The sequence below is a fragment of the Rhincodon typus genome, chromosome 32 (assembly GCF_021869965.1).
Source record: "Rhincodon typus isolate 14 chromosome 32, sRhiTyp1.1, whole genome shotgun sequence".
Taxonomy (NCBI): domain Eukaryota; kingdom Metazoa; phylum Chordata; class Chondrichthyes; order Orectolobiformes; family Rhincodontidae; genus Rhincodon; species Rhincodon typus.
The window spans coordinates 9,943,428-9,963,146 of NC_063363.1; the positions used below are offsets into that span (position 1 = coordinate 9,943,428).

Sequence of the window (19,719 nt, forward strand, 5' to 3'; positions counted from 1 at the left end):
AAGAACCTTTCTGAGGAAGGGTCACCGGACCCGAAACGTTAACTCTGTTCTTTCCTTCACAGATGCTGCCAGACCTGCTGAGCTTTTCCATTTACTTTTGCAAAATTGATAATGTGCAAAAATATTTACTAAGATATCAGTGCTTACTAAAGATTAGGATAATAGATCAATGCAATGCCTTTTTTTTAAAAAAGAAAGGAGGAGCTATTAAATTAACTGGTCTATAATCAGACAGTTCAACATCTGTCACAGGGAAAGTTTGGAATCTTCAGTGATAAAATAACTAATTGTGTAGATGAAAGAGAACAATCAGAAATAGACAACATAGATTTTTTTAAAAATGCTCATTAATTTATTTAGACTTATTTCTGGACGCGACTGATGTAAAGAACGTAGGAAAATGCAGTGGATGTTTATTTTTCCAGAAATCCACTAAGTAGTACATAGACATGGAAGGAAGATTAAATTGTATAAAATTGAAGAATAAGAAGAAAACCAGATTAAAACTGTCTCATAGAAAGCAGAGAGTTTTCACAAATATATTTTCAGAGTACTTATAAGTAGGCAATTATGTCATGTAGGCTTCTTTTCTGGGATTATTTGAATTATCAATGCTTTGGAGCAAAACAGCAGCATTGAAACTCACAGACAATAATAGTCAGCTAGCACAATAATTCTGAAGAACAAAGAAAGCTCCAAAGGAATATTGTGGCTCCAAAAATTTATTATTGGATTATCAGACAAATTTTCAAATTTTTGACTGAAGTAAATAGCAGAAACTCTTACCTTATTCTTTATTATGAAGTATTTGGATATTTAAAGGAAATATCTTTGTTTGATTTGTAATGTGTCTTGAAGAGTGGTTAAGGTTCTTTTGCATGAAAGGAAATGAGATCAAAGTGAACTAACATACCCTAATTGGTTACAGAAGTTTGATTTCATGGTAGTTATCACTGAAATATCCTGAATATAAATTTGCTAAGGCAGGGAAACATAATCCTCCGGGTTTTGGAAGAAGTGTACTTTTTTGAGCAAGAATTGAATTTACGATTAAAATTGGGTGAGGGGTGAGGCTGTCTGGTAAATTCAGTACATATCCCACTGCTTAAAGTTTTTTTTAAAAGTAAAACTAAAAATGGAACACATAAAATGAAATTTAAGAATTTAAAAAGATAAAATAAGCGCTACATTTTATGTTATGGTCTCTTGGGTCGAATGCAACACCATTTAACTTTTCAGCAATAATATCTTCCATAAGCAATGGAAAGGCCAAGCAAATAATTGCTTACAGCATCCGATACCTGCATAATGCCCTTTAGATTCTTGATAACAAACTTTATTATCCCTTCTTTCTGCTTATTCCCTTACTCCATCCTTTAAAATTTTATGTCTTATACTGAATAGCAAGTATTTTAGGCAAATTTATCTGAAAAGGTTCTCTAGGCTTAAAAAAAAAAGGCTGCCAACTCTTGGTTAAGAATATAGAGATGCTAACGTAAAGGTGAATCTATGTAATACCTTGCTAAGAATACAGCAGTGTATGTATGTAGTTTTGTTTCTCACAGAATAGAAATCACATTGACAAAACAAAAAGGGTACAGCACAGATTCACCAAGATGCTGCCTGACGTGAGCAAATACAAATTCAAATAAATACTTCAATAAGTGGGTTTACATTGGAAGATTTAAGTTTCTAGGATGTTTTGATAGAGGTGTTTAAAATTGCAAAGAGATGTGACAGGCTACACAGAAATATTTTGCTCTCAGCAACTGAGGAATCAAAAATGAGAGAGTATGAATGTAAAATTAAATCTACAAGACTGAAGAAAGCATAACAAACCTTTTTCTAAACTTAAGGCTTTGTGCAGCTGTGGAACGCATAGGCAGAATTATTTGTTGCTGCAAATAACCTGTCAACATTTAAGACTAGATCCGAAAGATGGTTGAAAGGAATATAAGAACAGAATAGCCTTACTAAATTAGTAAAAGCCGAGAAAAGGACCATTTGGTTTAATCAGTTTACATTGTGGTTTGTATGTAATTTTATATTAATGGATACACAGTTATTACCTATGAAGATAATGCAGCAGCAGAGATGATCATGACAACATATTAACATGTAGCATAAATGGTAAATATGGTGAAAGAATGAGGCAGATGCTAAAGCACCAGCTATGAATGCAAGTAAACGCTCAGTGAGGCACTGCACAATATGGAATAAATGCTTGCTACAGTCGTTAATAATGAATGATTCATCAACAATCTGTGGACTTTGAGGGTAAATTTGCAAGTAATATCAAGACAGACAGCAAGATTTTCTTCAAATATATAAAAAGGAAGAGGGAGGCCAAGGTAACATAGGGCCCTTAGGGGAGGAGGCTGGGGAAATAATAATGCGGAACTGGGAAATGGTAGGGGAGATGAATAAATATTTCACATCAGTTTTCACAGTTCAAGATACTAACATCATTCCAAAAATTACTAAATAATCAAGGGACAAAAGGAGGACAGTAAGTAAATGCTATAACTATCACTAGAGAAATTAATGGGGCTAAAGACTGATTAGTCACCTGGACCGGATGGGATAGTAAAAGAAGTAGCTATAGAGGTAGTGAATGCGATTGTAGTAATCATTTGTTCAGAAAAAGTCCAAAGGTTGAAAACTGCCAATGTAACATACTTATTTAAAAAGGGAAGGAGACAAAACAGGTAACTTTACGCCAGTTCGCTCAATATCTGTTATTGGGAAAATGTCAACAATCTATTATAAAGAATGTGGGAGGAAAACATTTAGAAATAAATAATATAATTAAGCAAAGTCAGCGTAGCTTCACAAGGGGAAATTATTACCAACAAATGTATTAGAATTCTTTGATGAGGTAGCAAGCAGGATATATAAAGGGAAAGTAGTAGATGGAATATATTTGGATTTAAAGAAGGCATTTGATAAGGTACCACATGTTAGGCTACTTCGGACGGCAACCTGTAACTAATGAAGTACTCCAAGAATCAGTGCTGAGACCATAATTATTTACCATATATATTAATGGCTGGGATGAGGGAATTGAATAAACTACAGACAACTTTGCAGATTACACAAAAATAGGTGGGAAGGCAAGTGACGTGCATGACTCAAAGTGTATGCAGAAATATATGGACAGTTTAAAACTTGGCAGCCGTCATATAAGGTGATGTTATACATTTTGGCAAGAAAAGCAGAGGAGCTGATTATTATTCTAAATTCTATGAAGACATTACGAGCGAGGTGGACAATGGGGACCCAGTGGATGTGGTGTACCTAGACTTCCAAAAGGCCTTTGACAAGGTGCCGCACAAGAGGCTACTGCATAAGATAAGGATGCATGGCATTAAGGGTAAAGTATTAGCATGGATAGAGGATTGGTTGACTAACAGGAAGCAAAGAGTGGGGATAAATGAGTGCTATTCTAGCTGGCAGTCGGTGACTAGTGGTGTGCCTCAGGGATCGGTGTTGGGACCGCAATTATTTACAATTTATATTGATGATTTGGAGTTGGGGACCACGTGTAGGGTGTCAAAGTTTGCAGATGACACTAAGATGAGTGGCAAAGCAAAGTGTGCAGAGGACTGTGAAACTTTGCAGAGGAACATAGATACATTGAGTGAGTGGGCAAAGGTCTGGCAGATGGAATACAATGTAAATAAATGTGAAGTCATATATTTTGGTAGGAGTAATAGTAAAAAGGATTATTACTTGAATGGTAAAAAGTTGCAGCATGCTGCTATGCAGAGGGACCTGGGTGTCCTTGTGCATGAATCACAGAAGGTAGGTCTGCAGGTACAAGAAGTAATTAGGAAGGCAAATGGAATTTTGTCCTTCATTGCTAAAGGGATTGAAATAAAAAGCAGAGAGGTTATGTTGCAGCTGTACAAGGTGCTGGTGAGGCCACACCTGGAGTACTGTGTGCAGTTTTGGTCTCCTTACTTGAGAAAGGATGTATTGGCACTGGAGGGGGTGCAAAGGAGGTTCACTAGGTTGATTCCGGAGTTGAGGGGGTTGGCTTATGAGGAGAGACTGAGTAGATTGGGATTATATTCCTTGGAATTCAGGAGATTGAGGGGGGATCTTATAGAAACATATAAAATTATGAAGGGAATAGATAAGATAGAAGTAGAGAGGATGTTTCCACTGGCAGGTGAAGCTAGGACAAGAGGGAGCAGATTTAGGACTGAACTGAGAAGGAATTTCTTCACCCAGAGGGTTGTTAATCTATGGAATTCCTTGCCCAGTGAAGTAGTTGATGCTATTTCAGTAAATGCTTTTAAAAAAAAGGTAGATTTTTTTTTGAACAATAAAGGAATTAAGGGATACGGTGAGAACCCAGTAAGTGGATCTGAGTCCACAAAAGGATCAGCCATGATCTTATTGAATGGCGGAGCAGGCTCAAAGGGCCAGACGGCCTACTCCTGCTCCTAGTTCTTATGTTCTTATGTTCTTGTTATTTAAATGAAGAAAAACTGCAGAATGCTGCACCACAGAGAATTTGGGAGTCCTCGTGCATAGATCTCAAAAGGCTAGTGTATAAGTTCAACAGATAATAGGGAAGACAAATAGAGTGCTGGCCTTTATTTCAAATAGAATATAGAAATAGTGAGGTCTTGATAAAACTATACATGCACAAGTCAGATCATAGCTGAAATAATGTGAATAGTTTTGGGCTCCTTATCCAGGAAATATACACTGAAATTGGAGACAGTCCAAAGAAGCCTCACTAGGCTGATTCCAGACATGGAAAGATTAGAAGAATGAGAGGCAACCTTACTGAAACACAATTTTTAGGGGACTTATCAGGGTAGGAAAGGTTGTACCCCCCTTGTTCAAGTCTAGAACCAGCGGGTATAACCTCAGTAGAAGGGTTCACCCAATTCAGACAGAAATGAGGAGGCATTTCTTTTCTTAGAGGGCAGTGAATTTTTTCGAATTCTTTAACACAGTAAACTGTGGAAATTGGTCATTAAGAATGCTCAAGGCTGAATTAGACAAATTTTTAACCAGTGTGAAAATCAAGGGTTATTAGGGAAAAAACAGGAAAATGGAGTTGAGGATTATTACATCAGCCTTAACTCATTGAATGGCAGAGCTGACTCGATGGACTGAATGGCCTATTTTGTTGCTACGTCTTATGGTCTTACATACAGGCAATTAGCAGTCAATTTGAAATGTTAACTGTTTTTCTCTGTTCAGATATTACAAGAATTGCTGATTTTTGACATCAGTTTGTTTTATTTTCAGATTTTCAGCAATCATGTTATTTTAAATGTATAGGTCAAAGCTACACTAAAATTAACATCATATATTCTACCTCTGCTTAACAATACATAAATAAAGTTACAAAAATAGCAGCTGCGTATCTGATGCAAGGATGAAAAGATGTATAAGACAGACAAAAAAAGGGTCTAATTAAAGAAAGCCAGCCACATGTTAAATCAAAACCAAGACCTCCTTGGTACTAAAGGAGAAATCATGCCAAGATAAGCTACTGGTGCAAATTATTTCCTCAAGAAAGCAGTGGGAGTTCAAAACAAAATCTGGAAACTGGTAGAACAACATTGGCTGAAGGAAAGGATGCAGGAACTACTTGTTGGGTTAGTGATGACAGGGTGAGGAGAAGGTGGAAGCACGGAAGTCGTACAGAGAACCACAAAGCTGAATCTGGCATTAGGGGACTGATATTTGAGGAAAGACTGAAAAAAATTGAGCTGTTCAGTCTTTAAAGTGGGAAACTCAAAGAGCACTTATAATAGTGTGTAAAAAAGCAATATAGAAAACATCAGTTTAAAATATTACAAATTATTTCCTTACAGTAGAAATGGAGGCCAAGTTGTAAATTGGATATTTGCATACTCATATTAGAAAGTTCATAGTGATGGACAGATGGGATAAAATTCCAGTTGGGGCAACAGAGGGTAAAAAGACTGGAATCATTTCAGAAATGGATGGCTACTTTACAGGGAGCAAAGTGCAGGAGGAATAGTAGGTGTTTCCTGAATAAATGAGCTATGATGTGCCAAATGGCTTCCTTCATCCATAACTATTTGTGATTTTGGAACAAAGGTAGTTTTGTACAGATCAAAAAAAAGGCAGTCTGGAAACCAGCTGTACCAAAGGAACAGCAACATGAAATACCAATTTAGTCAAACTTACAGTAGAAACTGTAGACCTTAGAATGGAGAGGGCAGAAGCAGAAATAAATAGGCAAAAGTAAATTGTGAACTAGATTTTGACGAACAAACAGAAAAGATAACAAACTAAAAGCAAAAAACTTTTATCCTGGCTATGAACAACTGCTGATCATAGTTGTCAAAAGGTCAAATAACTTACTTGTAAATAAAATGCAAGAATACTAAGGCCTGTTTTATCAAGTGAAAATATTGCTCCATGGCTTTACTGAAGAAACTTGCATTTAGCACTTTTCACTCACATTTTGAACACATTAGTTAGGGCAGAATGTTCTATAGTCTTCAAAAGGAAGTGCTGTAAATGAAGGCCACCAAAAAACAATGTGTTCCACAATCAGGATCAAAATAAATGGTATAATTTAATCTGTGACTATCAAATGAGACCAGTGCAAACCTGGAGTTATACTGAGAGGTCTACACAGTGTTAACATCCACAACCTAATGTAAATAGGAAGACTAGCTAATCTCAAAACCAGTAGACTTTTCCTTCAGTGTGATCATTAAGGAATCAGTCAGACACTGCAAGTAGTGTCCACTGACTAAACTTGAAGATAGGATTAAAGAACTCCATCTATCCACTGAACAGACTATTGCTCTGCCCTGTGACTATGCACATACTAAATAAGTGAACACTTGACTCCTTAACTACAATGTACTTTCAAAAGGTACAAACCTCCAAACCAGGTATCGCTAGAATACTGAAAAACAAATCAAGTTTGACCACTTTATCTACGCTTTTCTACTCTAAACTCTACATACTTTTTAGGCTGGAATACAAGAATAACACTAGCAAAAACATTAATTATAAAGTACAAGTCAATGACAGGCAGTGAAAACATACCTGTTCTGATTCACCTGTTTAGTGCAAACTGCAAGCCTATGTAGCAAGCCAGTATCTAATCAAAACCCAAGACCAATGTAAATTCATTGTTTTGCAAACACTGAAGTATATTAGTGTTGGATATTGCAAGAAGAAAGCAGAAAGCAGAAAGGCAAATTATACTCATCAAAACATTTGGAAGCTCATCACAATATTCTGTTGCATTCTATTTGGAAAATAATTAAAAATAGTTACAAGCGCTCAAAACTAAATTCAATCAATATCAAAATTCACAAAAGGCTTCATGTTTTCTATTTAAAGCTTCATTTACAATATAGGTGTAGCACGGAGGTGAAGTAATTTCATGCTGTACCATTGCACAGCTGAATTTTACAGCTGAGAGGAAAATATCATTCTCCAAGGAATTTCAAACTTCTTTCTACAGACACTTCAGTTGTGATTTATTTGTAGTGTCACACAAGACAAAAATGCTTATGTAAAGTTGCATTTATAAAGCATGCACAAAATACAATCACATTACTTATTCAACTTTTACAGTGGACATAACAGAACTACCGTTGCACAATCTCACCACAAAATATACCATAAATGATGAATTAATCAGACTTGGACCAACCAAACATAATTTAATTATTAAATTAACTAAATAATCTGATTAAACTTTTCATTGTAGCTCCTGCCACTAACCAGAAATGTGTCAGGGCCAGATGCATACTACAGCTGCCAACACATACGCATCTTTCCAGCTAGCAGCAGGAGTTCAAACCAGTGACAATTTTACTTGAGCACTGGAGTTCCCAAATCTTTCCAACTGGGATTGTGCCAAAGGGCTGTAAAGTTGTTAGGAACCCTCAGCAAGAACTGTAAGGAGCAGGTTCAGATCTGTGAGCGCTGAGTGGTGAGGGCTATAAAAGAAGGGGTTGGCCATGAAATAACTTGGAATAGTAGGCATTTTCATTGCTTTCTTAAAGTACAGGTTGGGTACCCTTTATCCAAAGCAAAAAAGACATATAATAAAGTTCTTTTGAAAGCAGGCCCAATGGACCTAAAAGTGAAGATTTTTATCAAGGGCCAGAACAGACCCGTAACGCAAACTGTATCCAAAAACTGAAAATATAATTTATCCGAAACCAGATGGTGGTGTTCCTGAGATTTTCAGATAAAGGATTCCTGACCCATACGTAAAGTCTACATTTCTCCTGCTAAAAGATCCAAGCCTCAAGATTGATATGGATAGGTATATCATATCATAAACAGGTGTATATGTGATATAGGCCATACCTAGAGTTTCAAAATAAGACTAGAATTTAAAGCTATCTCACAGCTGTTCATTTGAATGAAGCTCCGTGGCAGCCTTTACTGCCTTGGATCTCCCAACCCTGTCATGTTCCCCATTCTAGGAAGCCCTGCTCTAGCACTTGGAAAATATTGCTTGCAACAACAATTCATTGCAGTTCCTAATCTGTGACAGGATTTCAAAATTAGTGATATATTATGTGAGGGCTGCCTCTTTAAATTAGATCTATCATGTGAAGGCTTCATGCAAGGAGGTTCTACACAGCCCAGATGGGTACGCTGGAAGATAAATGAACTCCTGATCCTAGGTTCATCATATTGAAGCCCACATTAGGTAATGTGGGATTCATGTCTTTCATGGTAACCTTAGCCATTATGGAATTGAACCCACACTGTTGGCATCACTCTGCATCTCTAACTGACCCTCAAACAGATTGTCACTGAAAGAAAGTTCTAATCTATCAAAGATATAAAACAATAATTATTGCTTGAAAAGCAGCTTCTTGGTATCAATTAAAATCTTGTAAATCATGCTGCATATCAGAATTCCATTCAAAATGCCATAAGGTGTGGATAACAGTCGAAATATAATGTGAATGATCAGTGCAATAACAGATCTAAAGCCCAACTGAGGGGATCAAACTGAATTTCAATTTTTTTTAGTTGAATGTATTGAGTTTCCCATTTACCAATGAATAATCTCTTGAATTATTTAATATATTGTTTCGTAAATTTTTGAGACTCGAAAATGATCCAGTAATGCAAGCACTTACATGAGTTAAAAGAATGGGTTAATTGTGAGATATGCGAATTTGTTTTTAAATTAATAATGGTACATGGTATTTTCAGCAGTGATAAATTTTCACAGGACAATAACAGCAATTGATATAATACAAGAATGCTACAGGGTGCATAACAACAGGACTTTACCTAATAAGGAATGCAAATTTAAAACTTATTACACTCCAAATTTTTCAACAATAAGTTTTTTAGCCAGTAGCATAAGTGATATTTTTCAGTCTTTTTACTCATATTTTAAATTTCTTCACTAATATTGTTTTATTGACATGCAAAGTCATTAATTCATGTCATAAAAGTTTTCAGAAAATTGTATCAAAGTACACCAGGCATATTTCTAAAATCCTAAAGAGACCAGAAAATGTCAAAATTAACTGAAAGCAAGTACTGTGGGACTAAAGACAAAAGCAGTTTTTAAACAGAATCAATCAAGCGCTCTGACACAAAATTTCCCACTTGATGAACTGTCTAATACTCCAATTACTGTATTATTCGGTCCCAGCAGTGTCAAATATGGCCATTAAGTCATGCACTCTACTTCTTCCAATTAAATATCACTGACAGTTGGACTACAGGGAATTGGGTATAATAAGAGCGTTAACCACAAAGAATGGAAACATTGCCTTTGGAAGTTAGTAACAATGATTTGTACATTGAGACCAGTTTACTGAATTTAAGATAATCTCCCATAGATTATTGTATAATATATTCAAAACAAGAAAATATATTCTGTTTCAATTAAAATGTTTGAATATATTTTGTTCACCATAAACATCCTTAGAACTTAAATGTTTAAAAGCAAGAATTATTTTAACTGTGCAGAAAAAGCTATATTAAAGCTACTGATTCTCATAATAAATGATGCACTTATAATGAAATTTGACATTTAACTTGAAGTGGCTTGTAAATGCAGTCTAGAAGATTCTACAATTTCCATTTTATGCAATATTGGGACTGATAAGTTGTTAAAATAAGAGGTAAACTTTACAGTAAAAAAAAATTGCAAAACATTGTGAGAAATTGTGTTTTGAAAAGTAAAATAAACTGTGTTGTGCTAAGTGTTTTCGATATTAAGGTACCGCCCCCATCCCCCACCACTTTCAATTCTCTTCTAAGGGCAATGACTCAAGTGTACAGCATTGTTCTATGCCCCCAGCACCCTCTAGTTTTTGTTCCGAATAGTTATATATTTACGTGAGCTCAGACAATGAATGACAGCCCATGACTTGGTCACAGAGCCATCAGAGTCCAACCTATTCTGTGTTTAAACTAATTTTGCAATAATTTATCATCCAACACCATAATTCATATCAAATGCCCAACATGCTAGTTCCCTTGTGTCTAATGTGCAAGTCATTTGCCCCAAAATTCTGATTTCCAACTTTTGGCTCCAGTGTCTGCTGCCCAATTCTCTCACCTCCCAACTTATTTAGTCTCCTGCTCTCTAATGTCTGATGCCCAACATACATTAATAGTACTCAAAACAATGTGAGCTTTAATCACATGTAGCTTCCTTTGAATCAGGTGATGTCAACAGCCTGGGTTGTCCGGGAGGCCAGGCTAGCACTCGTTCCAACTATTTCCCTGCCTAATGCACATTCCATGTTTGGCCACATCAATCTGTCAGCGATATTAGGATCGGACATCCTAATCCCATACCTCCTCAGCAATGCCAATTCCCCTAACTTCATTCCCCAGCTGCCCACTTGCCCAACAGAAAGCAATCCACTCAAACTTATTTGCTGCTGTTGGGAACGGGCCACAGAAAATTTAAATCAGACCTCCATCAAATTCTGCAGAACTTCCAGGAAACAATATTTCCCAGATACTAAATTTCACACTTATCTCAATTATTATCAAGGCTATTGCCTATTCTGCATCTGCTAACAAGTCAATTGACACAAAAATTAAAGCAGGACATGCTTTAGCAAGGCAGTCGGACTGGTCTTGCCGTAGCTTTCTTGGATGAAGCAGAGATTATCCGGTTCTTTCTTTCCTCAAAGGCACAGCAGTTGAACCCAGGATTTACACCAAGTATCTCTGTTTAGAACTAAATGTCTGTGAACTGAAAAATGCAAGGATTTGTTGCAACCATGAGTAACAACCCGTAAGGCTTATATATCACTTCATGCCATATGTAACAAACATATAATGAAGACGAAGACTACCAAAGTCTAATATGCAAATCAAATTAGTATTGAAAATAGACTGCATCTTAAATTAATACACAAATAATTAGCAAAGATATGCATGATTGAAGTGATCATCTTGAGATGAGTACTTTAAAATAAAAATGCTAACATTAGTGCTTGCATTATTTTTAAGAATTCAGACATTATAAGGAATTCAGTAATAAATTGCATACATAAATACAAAGATACTGAAATATACACTAGCAGTTGCTTCTGTATTGTTGCCATAGGAAAATAGATCATGACAGGGATAAAAGCACAATTATGAGTCTTACAACATAGTTTGTATTAATTGATCCGGGAGTAGAAAACTTACATTTTATAAGGCTTTCCTGAGAATTCATTACAATTATATGGTAATAGTTCTTTATATTGTGGCTTCTAGTTAAGATCATTTGATCAATGCTCTTTGATCACAACAGGTGCTTTTCAATTAGTCACATAATCACATAAACAATAAAGTTCTGAACCACTCTCAAAGATCTAGCTTTGCCACTAAAATTTACACCAATGAAGTCACCAATGTTTCAGCACCATCTTTATTACTCACTGTTGCATGCAAAATTAGAGTTCTTACCTGTTGACATAAAGAATGGAATGCGGAATTTCCCGCTCAGTACCCTGGCCCGCAGGTTCTGCAGTGTGCTGCCATCAAATGGTAAGGCCCCACACACCAGCACATACAGGACCACCCCCAAACTCTACAAAGAACAATAAATGGTGTTAAAATGGATCATATTACCATGAATAACACTATATTTTAACCATGTAAACTGTTTTATACTCTCTCCCCTCCCTTATTGCTATACTCCAGTTCAGTAATGTCAAGGACTTGCTGAGTCCTAAGCAACTCTTTAATCTGTCTTATGCTATCAACTCAATTCGCTGAATATTTTCATGTACACAAGGATGAAAACAGTTTTATTTCTCATATCTTTCATGGAAGTGTTAGAGAAAGGAAACAGCTACAAGAGTATAAACATTTTCTGGTTTATGCAAAAAACTGATAGTTTGATACATATTTTGCTCATAAACTGCACACTTTGAGACACTGTAAAATTTAGTCTTATGTTCAAAATAGTATTATCTATTTTTGATAGTTTTACTTCCTCACATAAAGTATTTTTATTGTTTACTACATTCTAAATTTACAAAAATACAATGCATTGGGACAGAGCAGGAAAGGAGGTAGGGAGAAGATTTCTGAACTCGACATGTGAGACTCAGTGTACATTTTTTTCCAAGGTTAATATTATCAGTTCCACTTGTCAATACAAACAGAAAACACTTCTATTTCTGGTTTGTTTTGTAAGACACAATTATCCTTCAACAGCAAGGCACTGAAAGGACCCATAGATATGTTGAAGGGAATACAACTATAATTCCAAGTCTTATGACATAGCCTGTATTAATTGACCTGGCTGTGATTGGAAAACTCAGATTTTATAAAGATTTCCTGAGAATTTATAATTTTATGGTAGCAGTTCTATATTTGGCAGCATTTTCTGACACCAACACCTACGTTGTGTACCACTTGCGCATATTCCAGAGGATATGGGGTGGAGAAATAGAGATCAGGTGGGCCTGGGCAGAGAAAATGGGGAGATAACCAGTGGGGATATAGCGAGAGATCTAGGACAGATGTGAAAGGGAGAGAGGGCCTTCCAGTTCTTGGGGTTTTCTTGTTGTTCCTGAGCCAATTTGTTTATGATGTCGTACGCAAAGTTTCTGCAATGTTGTCAGTGTTCGGAACCATGTGATCCCGAAGAAGCAGGTATATGGAATTGCCCACAGTTGTCGGTATCAGCAAACACTTTGTGGCTTCTACTTAAGAGTATTTGATCAATGCTCTTTTACTCACTAAATCTATTTGTTGTCTAGCAATAACTATACACCACTTAGATAAATGGGGGTCAAAACTCAGTGATCTATGAAAAGAAAATGCTAGTTCAACCATTCTGATACAGGCAAAACAGCTCCATGAAACAGTAAACTAAAAGTTGCCAGAGACACTTGTGTAACAAATAAAAAGAGCATTCATAACTCACCCAAATATCTACTTTGGGGCCATCATATTCTTTTCCTTCAAACAGCTCAGGAGCTGCATACGGTGGACTCCCACACCACGTTTTAAGTAATTGTCCTGGAGTAAAGATGTTACTGAATCCAAAGTCTAAAACACAACAATAGCCTCAATTTAGTATATTTAAGTAACATGCATCACAAATAAAAAAAAAATTCAACAGATCAGGTAACAATTTCACACTAAATATAAAAAAGCATGGATTTATCCTACTAAAACCTAGCATTTGCCAGTAATAATTTTGGGCTATTACAATCTTACTTAGAATAATTGTGATTACTTGTAATAATTGGTCAGCAATCACGAAAAAGACAATGAAATATAAAATAGCAGTAGCAGTGACAGACAGGGAGCAGACGAAAAATAAACTTGAACTCCCATATTTTAGTACAAAATCTGTCGTTCTATAGATCAATGCTATACACACTTATATTCAACTTCATGTAAACTCATCAGTCTTGTGCTGTTGCTTCTAAACCTGAATATTATTTTGAGAAAGATGTTCTACACTAACTAACGTGCTGAACATTACACCACCCAACACGTCTTTGGAACTGGTAGCTATTTAACAGACCTGTGCATAGTTTTTAACTCACCCATCAACTCACATCGGTAGGTAGATTAGTCCTAAAAAGTAACCACGTTAGACAGGCAGGCGAGCATTAAATCAATGGCAAAAATTCACATTCCTTGATTGTACTCAATTCACGACTACAGAATTATATTTCAACTTACTTGACCTACTCATATTCATAAGGAAATTGAAACTGAAGACCCATTGCAGATTAATGCATCAAAACAGCATAAGAACTAGGAGCAGGCAATTTAGCTTCTTGAACCTGCTCTGCCATTCAATACGATCCTGGCCAATCTCACCCCAGTCTCACCTCCACTTTCCCGCTACTCCCCGTAAACCTTCGACCTGTTACTAATTAAAAACCTGTCTATCTCCTACTTAAAATTACTAAAATGTGCCAACACTGCATTCTGGGAAGTGAATTCCACAGATTCATGATCCTTTGGGAGAGATAATTTCTCCTCAGCTCTATTTTAAATCTGCCACAACTTCCACTAAAACTATGACCTCTCATTCCACCACAGAAAACTCTCTACATCTACTTTGTCAATTCCCTTTAGCATCTTATATACCTCAATTAGATCTTCTCTCATCCTTCTAAACTCCAAACAATATAGTCTTAAACTGTTCAATCTCTCTTCATTAGACAAACCACTCATCTCTGGAATCAATCTAGTGAATCTCCTCTGAACAGTCTCCAATGCAACTACATCCTTCGTCAAGTAAGGGGAATAAAACTGTACACAATACCCCAGGTGTAGTCTCACTAATGCCTCGCACAGTTGCAGCACTTTTATATTCTATTCCTTTAGCAATAAATGTTAAAATTCAATTTGCCTTCCTTTTTATCTGCTGTACCTGCAGACGAGTTTTATGTGATTAATGCATGAGGACACCCAGATCCCTCTGCACTGAAGCACTCTGAATTTTCTCCCCATTTAGGTAATAAGTTGCCAATCGATTTCTTATTGCAGTAATGAACACACTAGATTAATAAAAAGTTGGTATACTATAAAAAAGTAAAATGTCAAAACCATTGAGGAAGAATACTACTTAATTCCCCTAACAAAGTAATAAATCTCAATATGTCCATCAATCACCGTAACTGTGAATATTCTGGGGCACATAGGAATTTTAGCCAACTGTTGTATTCTGTTATTACAATTTGCTTTTATTGATTGTACTGTTGAATTTTACCATCAATTCAAGCATGCTTTATAGCCTCTAATAACTTATTAAATTGAGCAAAGGTCATTCATCAGAACAGATTTTCTACAAGAACAGTAAACGACAAGTGTTTTGCTGTTACTAACAGAGACCCATTGTGTTGCGGGGCACAAAACTGTAATTCATTTCAAGGGGAAACAGTTAATAAAAGATGAAGACTTTGTGATGCACTGAAGTACAAGGAAGTTTTTAAATGAAAGGTTTATCAGAAATTTACACAGTTGCAAATTATTTTTTGATTATTTTGCTTTTATGAGTCGTTAATAAATTCTCATTTACAAAAAAAAAATGCTATAGATGCAACTGATTCACTACTCAAATACTTTAAATCTCTTCAAGCAACATCATAGTGCAGACATAATAATGTCAGAAGGCATGCAATTTAACTCTAAATTTTACATGGAGTTCACTTAAAATGACACTCACCGACCTGATGAGAATGCCAAATCAAAACCCTTCCCCGTTACAAAAAACGTCTTCCCAAAGGAGTTCACTCAAAGCAGTCAAAAGGCTGTTGTGGAAACTGTCCATGGATGTTGTTAGTGTCACTTAAGTAACTTGCCAGAAAGGATGTTCAAGCATCATATGAAAGAATCCCTTCCTGTACTTCATCCCAGCAGACTCCATGTACACATTAACATTCACTATAACTTGAAAATAACTCACTCTGTGAAGGTTTTGCAAATGAAGTCAGATAAATGAGTATTAAGTAAATGATTATCCACCATCACTATTTAACCTAAATTCAAAGGGCATGAAGCAGGGATTCATTCTTAAGATTTGTTGTGTTAGACTAGAACCTGAGATTCAATTTACTGTACTATTTTACTTCATAGACAAAACTCAGTTCAAACACATCTTCAGTTAATCTGAATTCTCTTCTGATGAAACTTGTTTATAAGGCAACTGGAAAAGATTTATTTGGCATATTAAGCTATAGAACTAAAGTAACTAAAGCAGTTAAAGAGTTACACTCTATGTCATACTGAAATCCATTTTCTGGCAATAACAACCTTGAAATTATGAAAATATGCAAAATTATCCTGTTAACACAGAAGGATTACATAGTCTTGTAACTACACTGCAAGAACAGTGGTTTCTCAAGTGCTTTTGATTCTATCAATTATAGTAATCCTAAGTAGAACTTCAAAGCCAGGAAAATACCACACATAATTTCTGTTAGATCACTGTCTTTTTTCACTTTAGAGGGTGAAAAGTGCACTAATCAGTCCTATTTTATCTACTGTGAAGTTAACTACTAGAACCATTGTTATAATTAAACACATGCATTTTGGAATATTAAAGAATATCAACATGTTTTATTTAAATATTAACCTGATATAATGCATCACAGAATCATACAGGCCCTTTAGCCCATCACGTCTGCCCTGACAAAACTACTCTAGATCTACACTAGTTCCATTTTCCAGCACTTGGTTCACAGCCTTGAATATTATGACATTTCAAAAAGCTAATTTTTAAAGGTTGTGAGGTTTCTCATCCTAACTATCCTAATTTCCCTTGAGAAAGGGTGGTGAGTTGCCGTTTTGAACCACTGCAATCCTGAGGCTGAATAGGCTGGGACTATTTCTCCTGGAGCCTCGGAGGCTGAGGTTTGTAAAGGTTTATACAATCATGAGAAGCATGGATGGAGTCAATAGCCAAGGATTTTTTTCCTAGGGTAGGGGGAGTCAAAAACTGGAGGACATAGGTTTAAGGTGAGAGGGGAAAGATTTAAAAGGGCCTGAGGGATAACTTTTTCACACAGAGGGTGGTACATGTATGGATTGAGCTACCAGAGGAAGTAGTGGAGGCAGATATAATTACAATATTTAAAGAGCATCTGGATGGGTATATAAATAGGAAGAATTAGAGGGACATGGGCCAAAAGCTGTAAAATGGGACTAGGTCAGATCAGAATATCTGGTCGGTGCAGATAAGTTCAAAGGGTCTGTTTCTGTGCTGTATAACTCTATGACTCTATGAGGTGTAAGTACACCCACAGCACAATTAGGAAGAGGGTTCCAAGATTTTGAACCAGAAACACTGAATGACCACCAATGTTGTTCCAAGTCAAGATAGTATTTGGCTAGGAGGAGAACTTGTGGGGTTCCTACATATTTGCCGTGCATGTCCTTCTAGATGGTAAATGCCCTGGGTTTTGAAGGTGTTGTCAAAGGAGCCTAATGAGTTGTTGCTGTACATCTTAATAACAGCATACACTTCTGTCACCATGCGTTGTGGTGGAGGGAGTGAACTTTGGTAGTGTTGGTTCGGTTGCCAAACAGGTTGCTTTGTCCTAGACGGTATCAAGCTTCCCGAGTGTTGTTGGAGCGGCACTCATTCAGGCAAGTGGACAGTATTCCCATTGCACTCCTGAATTGTGCCCTGTAGATGGTAAACAGATTTGAGAAGTTGGGAAGTGAGTTAGTCAGAATTCCCAGCCTCTGACCTGCTGAAATAACCATGGCATTTATAGGACTAGTCCAATTCAGATTCCACTCATTGATAACCCCAATATGTTGTAGTAGGGGATGCAGCAATGATAAGGCCCTTGAATGTCAAGGGAAGATGGCTCGATTCTCTCTTGTTCAAGAGATTCATTGCCTAATGTTTGTACGGTGCAAATGTAATTTGCCACTTATCAGACCAAGACTGAATGTCGTCCAAGACTTTCTGCATTTGGACATGGATGTATAAATATCCGAGTTGCTGCAAATGCCACTGAACCATCCTGACTAGAATACCTTAGATACAGGTGCATAATTAGGCCATTCAGCCCATCAAATCTGCTCTGCCATTTGATCATGGCTGATATGTTTCTCAGCCCCATTCTCCTGCCTTCTCCCCATAAACCTTGATCCATTTATTCATCAAGAACCTCTGTAAATACACTCAGTGACTTGGTCTCCTCAGCCCTGTGCGGCAATGAGTTCCACAGTTTCAGCACCCTCTGGCTAAAGAAATTCCTCCTCATCTCAGTTGTAAAAGGTCATCCCTTCACTTTGAGGCTTTACCCTCAGGTATTAGTGTCTCCTAATAGCTTTCGGAGCGCAGCCCCTTCATGTGTGATTCCAAATAAACCTGTTGGATTATAACCTGGTGTCGTATGAGTTTTGACTTTGCCCACCCCAGTTCAACGCTGGCACCTCCACATCTCCAACAAGTGGAAACATCTTCTCTACATCCACTTTTTCCAGGCCTCTCAGTATTCTGTAAGTTTCAAATCAGATTCCCCCTTAAGCCCTTCCTTTGCATAAAAAGATCCTCCTACCCCACCAAGCAAAAATTAAAAACCGAAAGAACTGTGGATACTGTAAATCAGGAACAAAAACAAAGTTGCTGGAAAAGCTCAGCAGGTCTAGCAGCATCTGTGAAGGGAAAAACAGAGTTAACGTTTCGGGTCCGGTGACCCTTCCTTAGAACAGCAAAAATTAAACCTCATCAAGACCCTATCATCCTTTGCTCTCATTTTCCCCATCCATTCGCTTTTCTACTTTGAAGCATAACTTTTTGTCTCCTATCTTCTTAAAACTATTTTATAGATGGTATGACACGAAAATCAGTCTTTGTACCTCGGTATTCACATCACAGTAAAATTAAAAACTTCATGATGCTCAAATTTGACCCCAATAGTTCCGAACCAGATTTCTGAATAACTAATCCCAGACTCTGCAAACAATCAATTCCAGAAACTGGTTTATATTTAAACAAAAGACTTAGCAATTTATTAACAATACAGTAACTTTAGTAGAGTAAAATTAAACAAAAAAGTAATCTAATTGGTTGAAACCAGTGACATTTCTTCAGAACTATGGGTTCTAAAGTAAGGTCAGTGGACTCAAAACATTAACTCTGCTTTCTCTCCACAGATGATGCCACACTTGCTTAGTTTATCCAGCCATTTCTGATTTTGTTTCAGATTTCCAGCATCTGCGGTTCTTGGTTTAATTTTGTTCTAATTGGTCTATGCTTTAAACCTAAAGCCCTTTGTTTACAGCTCCACCCACACAAAATACAGACAGACAAACACAGTTAAGGGATAAATAAAAGAAAATAATGAAACTGACCAGACGACTTAAATAATTTTCATGATGCATTGTTCCACAGACACAGATGACAGTTTCTTGGTTGATTTTCTGAGCTGTCAATCAAGGTCACCTTTACAGTTCACTCAGATAAAGGAAGTAATACTTATAATTTAGCTTTTTATTCTCTGAGCTCCTGAGAGCTGCTTGTGGGAGGTTAGGCAGAGAACTTTTAAATCTTCATGCTGTAATACCAATAGACAGATTCCTTTTTCCCAGAAAACACAGTCCAAACTCGGGCCACTCCCTGACACACTAACCATGTCCTCCACCAGGTACCAGTTAAAAGTCAAATCTGCCACCTGCTTGAGTATGAGATGTTTTCCAGAATTACTGAAACCAGTTCCCAGGTTCTGAGATAACAAGGTGTAGAGCTGGATGAACACAGCAGGCCAAGCA

General features: G+C 36.7%; 1 protein-coding gene across 1 annotated transcript in view; it reads right to left on the reverse strand.

Annotated features, from left to right (window-relative positions):
- The window catches only part of sik3 (SIK family kinase 3), a 115,416-nt gene that overhangs the window by 58,184 nt on the left and 37,513 nt on the right, over nt 1-19,719 (reverse strand). The window contains 2 exon segments of the mRNA XM_048615472.1: nt 11,923-12,046; nt 13,394-13,518. Coding sequence (XP_048471429.1) covers nt 11,923-12,046; nt 13,394-13,518 — 249 coding nt within the window.